This window comes from Oreochromis niloticus, linkage group LG14 (assembly GCF_001858045.2).
Source record: "Oreochromis niloticus isolate F11D_XX linkage group LG14, O_niloticus_UMD_NMBU, whole genome shotgun sequence".
Classification (NCBI taxonomy): Eukaryota; Metazoa; Chordata; class Actinopteri; order Cichliformes; family Cichlidae; genus Oreochromis; species Oreochromis niloticus.
Window position 1 is genome coordinate 15,829,604 of NC_031979.2, and position 18,606 is coordinate 15,848,209.

At 37.7% G+C, this 18,606-nt stretch overlaps 1 protein-coding gene across 1 annotated transcript; it reads left to right on the forward strand.

The window, feature by feature from the left end:
- Positions 1-9,335: 9,335 nt before the first annotated feature.
- On the forward strand, positions 9,336-13,778 carry smtla (somatolactin alpha). Its single transcript, XM_019367377.2, has 5 exons — positions 9,336-9,393; positions 9,572-9,762; positions 10,944-11,057; positions 11,960-12,139; positions 12,737-13,778. Exons 1-5 carry the CDS (start codon positions 9,381-9,383, stop codon positions 12,929-12,931), a joined length of 693 nt encoding a protein of 230 aa, XP_019222922.2. The 5' UTR covers positions 9,336-9,380; the 3' UTR covers positions 12,932-13,778.
- The last annotated feature ends 4,828 nt before the right edge of the window (positions 13,779-18,606 follow it).

The window sequence follows — 18,606 nt, forward strand, 5'->3', positions numbered from 1 at the left end:
ACATTATTTAGTATAGTTCCAACAGCACCCCCCCCCCCACTCAATGTGCAATATCACTGATCACACTGCACCTCTCAATGCACCTGCTAGTTAGATGGCATGTATGTGTATGTATATAGATGTAAGCGTGTATGTGGAAATATGTGTGTGTACGCATGTACGGATGCAAATATGTATATATACATATATGTATGTATGTGCGTGTATGTTTGCAGGTGTATGTATAACTTGTACATATCTTTCTTGTGTAAATGTAAATTTGTCATTGTGTAAATACTTACGCTATTGTGTACTCCACACACATGGAGAGATGCCAAACTGCCTTTCACTGTTCTTGTAACAGTGACAATAAAAAGCTATTCTATTCTATTCTATTCTATTTATGTAACTGACTGGTTCTTGCCATAATATGAATTCTAACAGTTGTCTATAGGGCTATAGGGCTGTCCAGCTGTTTACCAACCGGACTTGTGCACCGCAAAACTGATGGTTCCAACCCCATCAAGGCAAGAAATTCCACAAATGAACCCTGACAAGGTCCACCTGTGAAGTGAAAACCACTTCAGGTGACTACATCATGAAGCTCATTGAGAGAAGGCCAAGGGTTTGCAGCGCTGTGAACAAAGCAAAGGGTGGCTACTTTTAGGAATCTAGAATATGACATATGTAGAGTTATTTATCATTTTCTTATTTTCCTTTGTAATTTCATAATTCTTGTTTCATATATTTGTTGTTTTCACTATGTTTCTACAGTGTTAAAAGCAATAAAATTAAAGCAAAAAAAACATTGAATGAGAAAGTGTGTACGAACTCTTCACTGGTAGTATAGATAGGTGCATCAAGGACTAGCAGTATATGTGGAGTGTAAATAGTGAGAAAAAGCCATAAAAATTTATAAACCATGCTGATTTAACCTTCTAGGACCTGGCGACCACATGTGTGGACATCAGGCCCATTTAGAGCAAAACCAGGTAAAAAGATCATTCTTAGCTTTTACATTGATCAGGTCCCAATCAGCCTAAATAGCAAAGCGAAATTAAAAGTGCATTCCATGAAAGAGTTCGGGTCTTAGGAGGTTAAACTTGTTTAGACTTGTTGAATCAGGAAATCACTTAAATAAAACCTCTCTGACAAAGTGAATTGGGTAATTGGGACATCAATCAGTTTGAAAAGTGTCACAAAGCCATTTGTAATGCTTTGAGACTCCACTGAACCACGGTGAAAGCCACTGGGCACATCATCGACTCATCCAGGAAGCCACAAAAGAACGCAGAACAAGACAAAGAACTGCAGGCCTCACTCTCCTCAGATAAGGTCAGTGTTCATGATTGAACAATAACAACTAGACTGGGCAAAAATGGAAAGATCAGGACTTGAAAACGACTTAGAAAAAAAAGACTAATGTCACATTTGCCAAAAAAATAAATAAGAAAAATTGAACTTTTTGTGCATATAGTGTAAGCTATTTAGGTATAAAAACTGACAGGGGATTTCTAAAAATCACCCTGCAGTTCTTCAGCGGAGACACCGGAGTTAGAAAACACAAACACTGCAGTTGTCTTTACTCCCGAGGGCAGTCATAGAGCGCTCGTACTCGCAAGAGGCACTCACGGACTCGCGCTGTATCACTGTCTGCGTTCTTTATTTATACAAGCTTGTGTGTGTACAAAGATAACAAAGTTATTCTAAGAACTCAGAGCTGAGGTTCCCCTTTTCTAAGTCTGTATGTTCCAGAAAAGAGGAAGCTGTTAGTTGGTAAATAAATTTATCATCACAAAAGTTATTAGGTGAAAAGTCACGTAGACATGTGGTTTGCTTAGTGATCCATAAAAGGGCACATTTCATGTAGCTGATCACATTATGTACAATTTTCTTTTAACAAAAACAAAGCTGAAACTTGTGAGACTTAATCAGAGGTGCAAGCCTCACAGCAGATGCCATTGTGTCAAAGTAACCGATGATAAAACACTAAAATATATGAATATAATAATATATTCACACAATAATAATATATGATTTTCCTGGCCTGGTCTTTTATAGCATATAAGAAAATCATGTACAAAGACTGATGCTGCAAAAGTAAAGCAGAGCAAAGTTACAGAGGTTTTATTAGAGACATAGGAGTTTTGCAATTTAGCATCATTTGTAACAGCTGATATTTCTTCAGTATTGAACAGCAGAAATTAGACTTCCTTGTCAGAGTCATATTTGGTAAAAAAAACAAAACAAAACAGTGGCCTTTAAATGTATCAAAGCTATGCTACTTTGTCATGCAAAACCAAGTAGTAGGTACAAGCAAGTACCTACTACTTACCTAATTTTTCCAGCCTATAAATATATAAAGGTCATAGCAATTATATTAAGCTGTACAAAAACAGAAATGCATTTTAAAATTACTATACTACCGAAGTAACACACTGAAGCATGGTAACATATCAGGTGGCAAATGACTGAACATACTTGATTTTTTTTTTTTTGCACCACATTTGTCCTACTAATTCGATGATGAGGTCTAGGCAAAATCTAGACAAATAAAATCAGTTTGATTGGTAAACATTCAGTTTATATCAGTTCATAGTTTTCTTCTTGAATAATTATTTAGATAATAAGCCTTTCATTTTATATATATCAGTTGCATTTTACTCACAGTTATTGCTTCATATTATTGAGGGCCAAGAATCATTTTTTGAGTGTACAGAGGATGATTAGTGCTTGCATTAGAAAATGGCTAGAAGTCCATAGTGTCTTAGCAATGTGGCCCTATATAGATAGGGGGTTTGGGGAGGAATCAGTAACCTTGGTTTGTCAAAGGAGTTTAAGTGTGCAAGAACTAAGAAGTGTTAGTGCTAGAGCAAATGCCTACAGGGAACATTAGGAGGAAAACAATAAACAAGTCAATACAAACCAAGTTTGTAAATAAATGCAATGATATGTATGTCACAATCTACGATTACACTAATCTTCACAGAAAAAAAGAGGCACTGTGATAAGCATCTCATTCAGAAGCAGGATGACATTGCGTTTCAATTTAAATCATTGAGCTAACAAATCCAGAGACTTATTAAGACAGTGTGGCTGTCTGTCGCTATGCGTGCGCCCTGAGCTGGACTGCTAACCTGGGCGAAGTGTACCTTGTCTCTTGCCCTGTCACACTTAAGATAAACTCCTGCCCATACATTTTGTATAGACAACATGTCCAGTGATATGGATCCATATTTATCTTCCTCATCTTCTTCAAAATGTGAAGTAGAGCCCCTTAGCAACTTGTATTATTGTTACTCCAGCAAAAAAGTAATGAAAGACAAAAAGTGTCGAACTGGATACATTCCAGAATTGTGCAGCTGTGAGCCAAGGAGTCGCTGGGAGACAGCAACAAAAGCATCAGAGATATGTTTTTCATCTCTGTGTTAGGTTATTGTACACAAGGTTTGTTGAATTGCCTCAAGAAATTCCTCCTGCCATCTAATTACAATAAAGGTTAATTAAATTCCACCTACTCAAATAATCTATTGGTGTTTGCAAGGTAGCTTAAAAGATAAAAAACAAGACCCTCTCTTTTGGTCTTTAAAACCCCAGAGAGTGGGAAAAAAACATATATTTTGTTGAATTGAGTAAACTAATTACTAAACATGTGAGATAAATTTGTGTCACTCTTGGCCATCAATTTTATAAAAGTAATTGTGAAAGGTCCACAAGGCACAGCCAAGATGCATCTTCAATTCTAATTCCAAGTGACTCCTTTTCTTTAAAATACAACGACAATCAGGTTAGTCTTTCAAAACATCATCCCTCTTGGCGCCATTGGCAGGATCGTGTTTTTCTTGATGGATGATGACTTTCTTACTTTGAAATGAAGAGAATTTGGTATTACTGCATCTTTAAAGTGGACATGAAACAGTAAACATGTAAAGGCAAACTTACACCATAGAATCCTGTTCTTAAACAATGATCATATACTTAACACCGTCTGTGAACAGTATGTGCAGCGCCATTTTGTGCTAATTCAGACTGGGAAGTCACTGGGTTGGTTGGTTGGTTGGTTGCTGCTAATAGACTTACATCAGTCCATGTTAGCTAGCCAGTGACAGAATTGATAACTTAGTGGAAAACAAGGAAACTAAAACCAATAATTCTATCAGGGTCACCTTTTGTGTTGTCTCCGACTGCAGCGATGCGTTCAACACGCAGAGTCCGTTTCACGCTTTGCCTCTCCAAATCGTGAAACAGACACGCATGTAGAAGTTGCAGTAATCTGCAGTAACGACAGAGGGAGATATTTACATGTAAATACATTAGCCACCTAGCTTAATCGTTTCCAGTAAATAAGGACCCTGTAATGCTCACCACAGATCATTCTGTCCATTTCACAGTGGACCAGCGTGCCTATCACACGTTTTGCCGTGATTTCAGGTTGATGAATTTTGTGTTTTAAAAAAAATGAATATATACTGTCAACTTTCACTCTGTCTCTTTACAGTAAGTAGTTGTTCATTGCAACAGGAAATCCACCTGTTGGCCGTAATAGCTGTGTTTGTAGAGCACTTTATAAGTGAGGACTGTGTGGAGGAGAACCTGTTAGTCACTGCAAACTGAGTCAGATTCACTGGACCAACAAGCTAAAGTGACACTGTCCCCTCTGTGTGTGATTTTTCCTCATCAGTGAGGGGCACAGACCAAGTGTAGTAGATTGATGTCAGAATCTCACAATACGTAACACTAACTTTGATAAAAACCTCACACAGCATGCACATTTACACATGTGGAACAGTAAGTCATTAGAAGTAAATGCCAATTTCTCCCAATCAAATTATATAAAAAAATGGGTGCAGCTACTTATCACAATTATTGGTAAATGTATGTGAAAATCACACAGTTGTCAATATCTGCCATGCCTGCAGCTCTGCAGTCAGCTGATTTAAATATCACTATTTAATTTTTCATTCTGTTCCCTACTTTCTTTCCTGTTGACAGATGTTTTGACTGTGTATTCATGTAGTTGTAGCTGTCCTTGTTTGCACTGTTCATGTGATAAGTCTGTCATCACCTGTATGCGACACAGGCATTGTTCTTGGTGTCTATGTTCTCTCTCTTTATTGTTGTGATTAACATTAGGTTGACTAAAAAGTAAACTGTACCTTTTTCCCAACCTTCCTCAGAAGTGTCTGCCAAGGCACATGGATGTTTTGCTCAAACTCTTTTGCTAATGCTATGCAGGGCCCCTAGTTGGGATTTGGACAGTGTTCCCGTCATACTTCTCACTGTGGCTTTTCTGTCAATAGGATTAGTCCTCTACCTTCTTAAAATTGGCCGGGAGAGCAAGTGGACATTTTGCCCAAAAGAATCTTTAACTGTGTGATCTATGAGTTTTGTGTGAATCCAGGATATTGAGTTGTATTAGTGCCATGTCAGGACATGGCAGAAGGCATTTTGTGTGCTTTTGGCACACAGTTGACATCAATGCTCACTCTACCATTTATTTCTTGGTGATCAGATCAGAATAAAGTGGTTTGCCCAAAAATCCTGAGCTACCCTTTATTTCTTCATGTTTTACTTCCAACCTCATTAGAATTAGATGGTGAATTTCCATTTACGTTTGAACTAATTTCCTATTTTCCCATCGAACAGTGTTGCATTTAACATTGCTTAACATTGCTCTAGGCCAAGCACATCTCCATTGATTGCAACACAAATCCCCAACAGCAGTCCTGCCACACTATAAAAAAGTAAGGGAAGAGTTCACAAAGGCGTATAATATATAATGATCACCTAAGTTGGCAGATGCACTGATCAGTCAGTATTTTTCTTGAATGATTCTAGCTAATTCTAGTCAAAGCTATTCAGCTAATTACAGCTGATCACACCTTTGCCGCTGCTCCTTGCCATCACCACAAGTGATTTGTACTTAACAAGTCATACCACAGGTGAAATGAGGCTGCACAGGCTTTACACAGCCACAAAGTTTTTCAACTTTGAGAGGTTTGCAGTCATTGACAGAGCTGAAAATCTGGTTTTTTTGCACATTTATAAAAAATAACTTCTGCTAAGTATCACTTTCCAAAATGTGTTGTGATTTTGACTGTGTGATTGAAGAAAAATAAAAGGGTGTAAGACATCTACCTCCTTAACAGGAGGGGAGCAGTAGGGCAGACACTTACTACTGCTTCAGAGTTTAGGTAACTTCTCTCTGTAAACAGCAAACCCGCATTTCCTCTTATCTTGCACTTAGCAAACTAAGTTTTCATTAAACCTTGCTCCTTGAATATTTTAAATGACAAACAACACAAACTTTGGCTGCGGCAACAATACCCTACTGATCAGTTTAATTTGCTTAGGAGTTCCAAATAAAGAACTATTCTTCTCCATTCAAACTATTGCTAACTACACACATCCTCAGATATATTTGACATGTAGGACCAAGAAAGGAAAAATTAAGCAAAATAAAATACATTTGCAGTCAAAATTTAATCAACATAAATTTAAGTGTCACAGGATAGCTGGTAATGAAATAATCCTTGACTTGGTGCCAGATGAACAGCATTCAAGCCCTTCATTTTGTGGGACTGCAAGTGTCCTTTAGTCTGGCATTGAAATCGAAAAACCTGCTTACAGCAGTTAGCAATTCATTTAGATGATGACTCGTAAGACCCAAAAGCTGCCAGCTACTAGCAACTAAATAGATTAAGTTAAATTAATTCTGGTGTACGCTGAGGTTAGTTCAAGTTCATTTTACAATTTTCAAAATTAAAATCGCTAGTGCTGAAGCGATGAATGGTTTTGATAGGAAAGAGCTGGACTTGGAAAAAATGATGCTGATATGAATGCAAAATGCAAAAAGGAAGTAATAATCACAAAGAACAAAAACATGTGCATGTAACAATTAAAACACACTAAGTTATTTATCTCATGTTCAAATAATATGTGTTCAGGGCGAGTTTCTAATAAGATGGTGGATGTTGCCCTAATGGATCTCCTCCCAGACCTGGATAAGAGCACCAATGAGTCTATGGTGCTATATGGCCATGTTTAATGAACTGATACTGACAATAAGGACTTTTTCAATTGGATTCAGGTCTGGAGAACATGTGGACCAGTCAGTGGCATCGATATCGAGATCCTACTGCAGCTGGAGAAACCCAGCCATCATCCTGATAGCTAACAGTTGTCAGGGTGCCATTGGCTAGTCAGTGGAGTGGAGTCTGAGGTGGACAGTTTGGTTAGAAACATGTGCATTAACTGCTGAAAATAATTTTGTAGGGGTCTAGCAGTCCTGTTCCTCCTTGCCTAAAGAAACAGAGCTGGTGATAATCCCGGGTTGATGCCCTTCTATGGTCATACCCAACTTTCCATATGATTGTGCCCATCTTCTGGTATCTTGACTACGGTAAGGGACAAAAAAAAAAAAAAAAAAGAAGAAGAAGAAAAAATCACTCAGGAAGGATAAAAGGAAAGCAGCAGTTGTTGGCCACCACCTGCAAAACCATTTATGGGAATATCTTATTGTTGCTTCTGCAGTGTACCTGTTATTACTAACATTTGCTACAAAACACTTATGCTTGATGACAGGGCAACTATCAGTAAACAACGTAAACAATTTCCAGCATTTATATTTTCATCAGTAATTGGCTGTAGCTCAGGAAGCACAGCAGGTCACCTACCAATCGGAAGGTTGGTGGTTTGATCCCGGACTGCTCCAGTCTGCATGCTGGAGCAGACCCAATATCCTTGGGCAAGCAACTAACCCCAAGTTGTTCTCGTATGTATGACTGTATGAATGCATGAGCATGTTAGATAGAAAAAGCATCGAAAAAAGTGCCCGTATGAAAACGTGAACGAGGCAATTTGTGTAAAGCGCTCAGATAGAGTAGAAAAGCAGTATATAAGAAAAAAATTCTAGTATTGGGAATTAAATAAAAATTACTTTCTAATTAAATAAAGACTGCTTATTGCTGTAGCAAAAAATATTAGCACTACTTTTTTGGTCATATGAATAACCAGATTCAGTTTTATTCATCTGTGCAGGTGCATAAAAAATGCTTGTCTCTTGTGAATATGTAGCTTTTTCATTACAATGATTGAATGTGAATCTGTGAAGGTTATTCTCCAAAATGGCCACAAATTCCTTTTGGGTAATTATGTCAAACTGAGTGAAAGTACCCTGATGTCAAAAAGTCGTGAGTGGAACTGTCACTCAGTATCACATAAATTAAAATCTTTTGTACCCAATGTACCTAATGTACCCAACAGATTGTAATAAATTTCTTTTATCAAGATTTACAACTAGGGCATTTAAGAAAGCAGGAAAGTATGTTGAGGGAAAACATGGGGAAGGAAAAAGAGGAGGTGTATACGAAAGGCGACAAGAAAAGAACAGAGGTTTATATTAAACAGGCTCACATACATAAAAGGAGGCTCCAGGTATCTTGAATAGCAACCACGTCTGTGACGCTGAATTCAGTAACTTAACACCCGTCAGATGCTACTTCCTGAGCCTCTGATTGTCTTTGGCTTATGCTTAAACCTGCTATTGTGCGGAAATAAACACGTGAGGACAGTGTCTTAAATGTCATCTCGAGTTCTGTGATTTGGGTAGTGGAAAACCAAAACTCCTTTAATTAAAGTGTTAATTGTATCTGTATTTTTTAAATTAAAAAAAAATTATGGTTTCTACTGAATAATAATAAATAATTTTATTTCTCATGTGTTCATTTTATATCATATGCATCAAAAATACACAGATTAATTTATTAACAGAAATTGTCTGTAACTCATATCCAGTAATCCTACAATCTAATTACCGTTAAAATTAAGTAATTTAAAGGGCAGGTGGAAGTAGTGCAGCAAATGTCTCAGGCAGTAGAAGAAAACAGAAAAATGTAGCATTCAGTGGAGTTTTCTACACGTACCTATGCTGGCACTCATTTAAACAAGCATGGGTTACTGCGTATACTGTATATAATAAAAGGAAGATTTTTTTTAACCTCCCTTCTCTTTCAACTTTTGTTCGATGTATCTAATCAGTCTTTATTGCCAGATTATTGATCAGCAGACATGTATCTGTATCTCTATTTATTTGTTTGTTGTAGAGCCTTTTTTCACTGATTTTTAGAAAATATTCAAATAAAAAGATTCTGGGCATCAGATTTTCTTGAGCTATAAGCCACCATCATTCAAATGAAGAACAAAGCTATTTGGGAATACAATGTGTCCCATCTCGGTATTATGCATGAGAAAAGAAATGTCTTGGTTTGGGATGACCGGTATCTTTTTACAACAACCTACGCAAGACTCAAATGTCTTTTTCTTTATTCATGGCCCGATCAGGCTTTATAAAGAAGTCAGCATAACACAATAGCAAGAAAAACTTGAAGACGACAGATAGAATGGGCATGACTGGTAATGTATCAAAAAAAGCCCCAATTTATTGTAATTTTTTTTTCTGCTTTTCTTTGTAATTGCATTGATATAAATGTATAATATATATATATGAATAACATATTTGATATATAAATGCTCATATTTGTTTTTACTTCTTAACGTTTGTTCCATCTGTATATACCATATGCGTCTTCAGTCATCCAGCGAGGTGTGTGGGGTCTACTGCTCTGGCCCTATATTCTTACTGTAAGCATGCCACTAGACTGTAAAGAAGAGCCGGGCAGCCTTACTCGCTGCCCCTCCATCTCACAAGAGAAACTTCTTGACAGAGTCATCCATCATGCTGAGCTCATCTACCGTGTCTCAGAAGAATCGTGTTCTTTATTTGTGAGTAACTCCAAAATACATCTTTGCTCTTTCACTTTTTTAATGTAAAAAAACAAGCAAACAAAAAAAAAAAAACCCAAACTAGTTTTGATTGTTCAACAGTGCTTCTGTGTTCACGTGCTTGAAAAGAATATTGGCGAAACCTAGAATGAGTTATCGCTCTAAATCACTTCTCACACTAAGATAACTTAATGCTGAATTATTTTGTCACTAGAAAGAGACTGTAATCTGACAAAATACCCCTCTCTCTCTCTCTCTCTCCACATATATATATGTGGAGAGAGAGAGAGAGAGAGAGAGAGAGATGAATGCAAAATAAGCACTTTAAAAAGCAGTGCTATAAAAACATAGCTCTAGGCAAAGGCCACAGTGATAGCGATGCAAGTTATTTTTTCATTTGAAAAGAAGTTTGCTATTACTTTTTATACAGAACATAAGTGCAATAAACCTAAGACATCGAGGCGGGAATGATACTATTTATTTGCATGTCAGAGCTAAAAAGCCATTGTTCATCACCAAACGTCTTAGTCCTTTAAATCTACATTTTTGGATAATTTGGTAAATGTGAAGCTTTGAACTTTTGTTGACTGTTTTACGATAATGCCAGACCCGTGAAACTTTTAGATACTGTGTATTCGTTGCATGACCATTCCCACACTGCCAGTGTTCGGAGCAATCTTCTCTCTCTTCTGAGTAAAAGATATTTCACTGAAGAAGCAAGCCTACAGTGGGGTAATACGTCTGTGATAATGATATACTGCAACAGTAAAAGCACAGGTTTGGCACTCTGTTAAATATCCTTCACTTTGTGGCTGCACAGTCAAAATGATCTTTGAAATGAGACTTTTCTAAAAATATGCTGCACAGGATCTACAGCGAAGACTTTGAACAAAATGTCTCTGTGGGGTTTTCTCTCGTGGTAAACAGTGGTAAAGATTTTGTCATTGCTTTCCTGATTGATCTTTTTATATAAATGATTGAATATCTGTTACCCCTTCTTCTGTAGACAGTAGTTCTTAGGATTAGGCTGTAACCATTTTTTCATACTGGCTAAAAAGAAACCGAATTCAAAAGCAAATATAGACGGTAATACTGGTGTATGTGCCTATCATTTTAAATGTGAAAATTAAACCGTACTACTCTTTCTTTCTTTTTTACCACCATTTCTGCATGGGCTACAGGAAGAGATGTTCATCCCACTCCCTTTGCGACTTCAGAGTAACCAGGCTGGCTTTGCATGTATCACCAAAACATTACCGATCCCCAGCTCCAAAAGTGAAATTGAACAGATATCTGTAAGCACACTATGGCTGAATACCACTGTTATTTCTTTCTTTTTTTTCTTTGCTAACATCTTAATGTGTAAAAACTGCTTTTATTTGTGTGTTCACGCCTTTGCTTTTATGTATCGATGCATATATAGTACGTGCTTATAGAGGCGCTTTCCTTCCGTGAGGGTTTGCATGCTTGCATGTTTTTGTGGATTTGAATGGATTCAACAATCTGTCTGCTTCTCGCACATATGTGAGTGAGAGTGTGGAGGATTTGGAGCGTTGTTAATGCATTATTAGTGTTGTTGCACATGCACATCCTTGAGCTCAGTTAAGCCTCCCCTTCTTTTGCAGTTTGATACATTATGTGATGTTTGCAGTAATTGCATTAACGGAGGTTTTGACTGCAATCTAGCTACAAATACCAGCTTGGTCAGTAGGGCAGAAACTAGACTGAGCTGCTTAGCAGGCCTGTGAAGGCTGTTCTGCAATAATCACCCTTCAACTAACAAAGGCCATAGTATATAGCAGCAATTTCTTCACAGGATCATTTTTAGCAATATTGAAACTGCTGGTTAAAAGTTATGTCATCACATAACAGTAAATGTGATCTTTGAAACAGCATATACTGCAACCTCCCATTTTATGAGTAATTTATCCTCTGCTCTTTCTGTTGGAATATTGCCTGCTCTGCCATTTAATGGCTATTTGTATGGTGGTCATTTGCACATACTTTAGACTCTCTTCTGCTTAGGGAGATTTAAAGAGGCTCACATGCCATTTCAGGCTACTTTTGTTGCTGAATGGTTTGCAGTTAATGATCCATTTCTTAAAAGAAGTACTCTATGTATAGACACACACATACACATATATCTATATCTATATATATTCTTTGAGGCAGACTGTAAAGCATTTCTGTCCTGCAGGATAAATGGTTGCTCCACTCTGTGCTGATGCTGGTTCAGTCATGGATCGAGCCCTTGGTCTACCTGCAGACGACACTGGACCGCTACGATCATGCTCCTGAAATGCTGGTCAACAAGACAAAATGGGTTTCTGAGAAACTGGTCAGTCTGGAGCAAGGGGTGGTTGCCCTCATTAAGAAGGTGGGTCAGATCACATATCAGACACACACGAGGATACTTTATAAATGCCTGAGGAACTTCTATAGGAATTAATAAATATATAGATGAATAAACATAGAAGGGAAAGAAGGGTGCACGATTGCATTATGCCATAACCAAGCGGCTAGCGTAATCCACAGTAACATCTGTGCAGAGTAGGGCCTGGAAGTCCCAAAGTAAGAATGACCGAGCTAAGATCCTGTGGGACTTCCAGATAAACACAGAGGAACTGGTGATGATAGTAGTGGTGGACAAGCAAAGGAAGCAGGCCATAGTGATGGATAAAGCTATACTAAATGATAGCAACATCAGGAGAAAGGAACACTAGAAGTTTCAGAAATAGCCAAGGTAGAGGAGTTCAAGAAGATGTGGACAGTAAAGGAAACAGTGGTCGCCGTGGTAATTTGAGCCCTCAGGGCAGCGACCCCCAAGCTGGGTGAGTGGCTCCAGCAGATCCCAGGAATGACACCTAAGATCTCTGTCCAGAAGAGCGTAGTTTCAAAATAATCATTTTCTTATATCCCTTGTTTGTCTTTTTTCTGACTATTTCTATTGTGTTTCCATATGCTTGCTACACAGATGTTGGATGAGGGGACGTTTACCACAACCTACAATGAACAAGGCCTATTTCAGTATGATACTCTGCCAGATATGCTGGAATCTGTTATGAGAGACTATACCTTACTCAGCTGCTTTAAAAAGGATGCTCATAAGATGGAGACTTTCCTCAAGCTTCTTAAGTGTCGTCAAGCTGACAAATTCAACTGTGCATAAAATATAAACTGCAGCTAATAAATAATACAGTGCTTAGCTTTAAATTAATTCTTAAGGTTGGTAGTGTGCACTTCAAGATATGACCATGCCTTAGGCGACTCAACCTTGCTTGTAATGCAGTGCATTCCTTATTGATTGTTTTGGAACACCTTCACACAAAACTAAGTAGATGTAATGCTTTGCCCTTTCTTCAACATACTGCATTTTATATTCTTTCCCTGCTTAGTTGTTATTTTAACCTTGCAAAGGAAAGAGAGAGCAAACTCCCAAAAGATTATTTGTGTGTCGAGTTGTCAAAAAAATCTGCATATCCTGCCATTGATTTCCATTTCCTTTGTTCCTGACTGGGGTTTCTATTCCTTGCTGGGTCTCGCAGTGTTGTGACAATTCTCACAGCCCCTAGAGTACTGAGCGAAACTCTCGTTTTTTTAATGGAGCTGGTTTCACTTCTGCATCAGAGAAATGAAACACTTTCACCAAAGATGGGAGTCAAACAGAGAGCAATCACTATTAAAAAAAGAGAGAGATATTTTTGATTAGCAAAAGAGCGGATGAGACGGAGACAAAATAAATAACAGTCGAATTGAAAGCTGGAGCTCTTGAAGGAAACAGGAATTATTCTATGCCTAAATGTGCATAATTTAACATGGATCTAACATATATAAATGATGTGCCTTATTCACTTCAATTGTTCAGGGAATAAAACATTTAAATGTATATTCTTAGACGTTATGAATCCAGAGAATAAAGATTACCTTTCTCTTGTGAACAAAAGAACCCGATAGTGTACTGTCATAGCTTTTCTGCTGTTCATTTAAGAAGCCAATAAAGCAAGACAAAAAGCATAAAAAAACATTGTTTTTAATGTGGTCGTTTGTGTGCTATTTTTTTGAGAGAGTGCATTAGACGTGGATGTGTGGCTCATCGGTTTTACAGTCAATTCCCTGTTATGCCTCTCTCTTTCTGTCTTAACCCAATGGCCATGCTTCAGCATGTAAAACTCAGTCATTCACTCGTGAGGCATCAGTGTAGCATGCTCGTTTTAGCTGGGTCCAAATGTAAAACTGCACCACATTGCATGTGCCATTTCCTCCACATAAAATGGTATTCAAGAAGGAAGATTCGAACCTCGTATATTTCCATCTGTGTGCACTGGGGAAAAGTCAAGTCAGAATTTATGGAGAGAAAAAAAATAGATCATACAGAGCATAAAACAAATTGATTTGGTCCCTTCTTTATTTAAAACATTTTGTTAATTGTCGGCTTAAATAGCTACTGTTGCATGTGATGCTGTAGCACTGGTGAAATTTATTTCAGCCTGTTAATAACGCAGCCGGCATACCATTTTCCATCTGTGAATCTTTGTCTCGTTCCTGATCACCACCAATTCCAGCCAAAGCTGTGTGGCCCAAAATAGACAGTGCTCATCCCTTGTAGCCTTGAAGATGAAGCAGTGGAGGGCAGCAGAGGAGATAAACCGCCTCTTGTTGCCCTCATCCTTTCCTTTCTTTCTTGAACCAACCTTTTTTTCCCCTTTTTTTAATTTTACCCCTGCCTGTTACCTTTGCTTTTAACTTAAAATCTTTCTTTTTTCCATTTAGTCTTTTTGTTCTCTTCTTGATTGCAGAAGAGATACTAACTCACTGCCTTTTATCAACTTCCCAGATTGTTTCAGGCCGTCAGAGTCTCCGGATTCCAGAATGCTGTTATATTAATTCCCATGATTAACAACTTGTGGTGCAAACACATTTTATGTGCAAACGGTAATTAATGCTTGTGGAGCATTAAATATCCATCCGTGGCTAAAAAGAAGAGTTGAGTCAAACTACTTTAGACATATGTGACAAAATGAGCATGTACGTTTCTACCTTTGTGCCAATATAAACCATTTTAGCCATGAATGTGCACTGAAGCTGCTGGCCGTTTGGTTTCATAACTTTCGCTGCTTGAGTTTGATTGAAAATGGACCCTTTGTCTGGATGCACAGTGTATGGAACTCAAGGCTGCCTTGAGATGGCAAGCGTCAAAGGTATGTCATCCAATCAGTAGTTTCTCCATTTGAATCCCATTTAGCTGAAATTAACAGTTGGAGCTCAACTCATTCAAATCTTAATAGCATCTTTATCAACATTTGATGAGTTCCAACACATTTGTGTGGCATTTAGAACATTGAAAAATGTTTAGATCCCTTTTTCCGTGGCCAGTATGTGTAGCTCATTTCTGAAATCAAGTTTCTGCATCATAATTTCTAAATGCCTGTTGCAAGACTTTTAAACCCTTTGAGTATAGCCAAAACTATTTTCTTCAGAAAGCTTTTGGTTCATTTCAAATCTGTTGTGATGGTGTACACAAGAAAAACTGCACACTATGCCCTGTCCAAATATTTATGGGCCTGCCTGCTAGTGTATGCTATTAGTAGACGCAGCCAAGTAGAGTTCAGATTCCTAGCCAGAATTTATTCTGGACAGCAAGAAAAAATAATAATAATAAATAAATAAAATTTAATCCAAACCACATTTGGAGGTTGTCTGAAATTCAATTCTAAGGCTTTTTCTTGGCCTGTTTGCTTTAACCACTAAAATCAGATTTCAGTGTGTCTTTTTTTATCACTCTCAATGAGACATGCAATAGCAATGTTAAATGTAGATTTTTTTAAAGTCTTGAGGAGAGTCTAAGATGCTTCTAATAGTGGACTATGCAAAACAATCTGGAGAATAATAAGCAGTAGACGAAGAGATAACTTAAATTGTCTGTACAGATTTTACAAAAGCCAGTTTCCAATAGACCTTGCACTACACTGTGCCCCAGATTGCTGCTCAATATATGGATAAAATTTACACTTTTTCTGACTTGAGTAATAAAACTTTAAAATATGTCTTTTCCCCGCTCAGTTCTATAGAATTCATTATGGAATGTTTAAATTTTTATTGTTTCGATCAAATCCATAATTTTAAAGTCTAGACTAATTTCAATAAGGAAAGCTTGTTGGGAAGAACTGAAAAGGATTTCTTGAGATACAGGATTTAATTAATAACCTATTTGGTAATAAGACTCCAATGAACCATCCTAGCGATGGCAATGACAGGGATTAGGATGTGGTTTCGGCAGTCCACGTAGATGCTGGTAGTTTTGAAGATGAAGGTTGAGGGTGAGGCAGTGATGGGGAGGAAGAGGTGGGTTGCACGAACTGTCTGAAAGGCAGCATGAAAGAAGAGCACTGAGATTTACAGCACACAAAACAGAGGCTGATTGGGTCATAGAAGGCAGGCAAGAAAATGACTGGACAGAGTAATAATGTCAGTATTGAGTTTCACAATGTGGGAAAGAGGAAATGATTCAATCTTCCGTTTCAGATACAGTATTCACTTCAATTCAGAGAATGTTATGTAAAGAATAGACAGACGAGCGATTACAGAATTTCCTTATAGAACTATTTCAGCTTCATTTCATTTCAGTTTAAAAAAAGATTAAAATATACTATTCACAATATAAACTGCAGGTACATTTCCTCCAGGCAGCCCTGGTTTCGATCGAGTGGCTGTAGTCTTTACAAAAGCTGTGTGCTTGTATTTTCCAAATGAAGGTGTGGACTATTTTGCAGAATGATTGGCTGTTAGCAACATACTGGAAAAGATTGGTGAAATGACTTATCTGGACAAAAGTGTTCTGAAATATTCTGAAACATTTTCTTGCTCTTCATAGCCTTTTCCATGGCACAAAGGCAGGCTGTAACTAAAAAATGATATTGATTTGTTTGAAAACTGGTGGTTCTGCTGAGTAAGGCTCATCTGTTCCATCACCACCATCTGTGGGGGTATATGGCATGGAGAGTACCAAGTGAGCCTTGGTGATGTGTCTAAGGCACGTGAACAGCTTGTGCATGATCAAAAACTAGATCCTGAGCCGCCAACTCTTTTCATATTGCAGTACCGGCAGAGGACAGCACGTCCCTGACTTTGGATTATTTTGTGAAATACTTATAATAGTTTATTATTGTAACACATGACATGTCTTACAGTCATTGGAAAGCCAATTTAAACAGTAACTCCCACACCATTACATCCTGTCCTTAAAATATGTGAGCCCCTTTACCCCATCAGTGGCTAATTATTTATTATATTGGTCCAATCCCATGTAAAAGCAGGTCATTGTAAATAATGGTTTTCATCTTGATTTGGTGAAGCTGCACTGCCTACAGTACGAGTGGCTTTGTAACCCTTCCCAGCCTAATAGATGTCAATGAATTTGTTTCTCAGCTGCTTCTTCAGCTCATATCATGATGTCCTGCTTTTATTTATTTATTGTTTGTTTTTTTTTGGAGGGCCTTCAGAAAAGAGCTGACAGTAAAAGCTGTTGCAACTGCATGCAGAAAACTGACATGTCTTATGTAATAACATCTACAGGTTGAAACATCCATCAGTTAATATTGTTGCAATGCATCATGAGCCCCTCCCCCCATTTTTATTATTTATTTATTTATTGTGTGGGTGTGTGCATGGCCTCGCCTGTATGTACATTTGTGAAGATATGTAGGTGATCTTTCTAATATTCATACCGCTAAAAGGCCAGGAAAATGCACCACTATGAGACCCAAAAAACAAACATTTAACCAAGGATGAATATACAAGCACAGACAACACCCGGCAGTGTGGTGGACTCTGCCGTGAGGAGACATCCACTCCCATCAAAATCACCCAAATCTCCAGAGTTCTAACTAACAAAGAATGCTAATGAGGTGATTCCTGTTATTCCTGATATTCCTGACCATCCTTATTCAAAGCCTATTTTCTTTTATCAAAAAATTTTAAATATGAAAATATAAGTATATACATACAAGCAGAAGTTACTAATCTTGAGCAAAATCCATACATTTATCACATTGTCATGATATTACATAAACTGGTTCAGTTTTCCACCATCAAGATTGAGACAACAAAACAAGTGTAATTTCCATATTTCTATATTGTTGATGCTGTCTTTTCCACCCCAAAACACTAGAGGGCAGTAGTGCTCTGTCATAGAGGTTTTTCTTAGTCTGGATTTACGTTTTGAACAATTGTGCATATTATGGTATTGCACATTGTAGTTCCAAATGCAAATTCTGACAAGGAAAAAATGAAACTATTTCAAATTCCCACTTTATTTTGGGGCCATGACAACCATAGTAACAACTTTTACTGCTTTTAAATAATCACTGTTTTTTTTTTTTTTTATAAGATAGCAAAGAAACCAGCCTTACATTCTTCCAGGTAAGATTCTTTACCTTTAAGTGTAAAAAGAACTGTTTGTATGTTTGTTTGTTTAAATCTGAGATGAGGATTTTTCCACAAGCATTTTCTTTTTTTTTTTAAACTCGTCTCAGGTTTTCTCTTGACACTTTTGTGTCCCCTAATATAATGCCTGCTTTTCCATCCTCTTTGACCATATCAGAAGATGTAAATCAGTCAGCGGTTGCCAATAGTGAATCAGGTGTCAGGTGGTGTCATGCCGTGGGTGGATGTCGAAGCAGGATGCAGTAAAGGGGGCCTACTGTCAGCAATGTCAGGTTCAGCTTCCTGTGGCCTAATCACTTCAGCATGGGGGTTCAGAGGACATTGGGTAGACCCTGTTCTCCTCTGCAGGACCGCAGTCCAAAGCCTCACCTTGTTTGGCTCCTGACAACACCCAAGTATTCA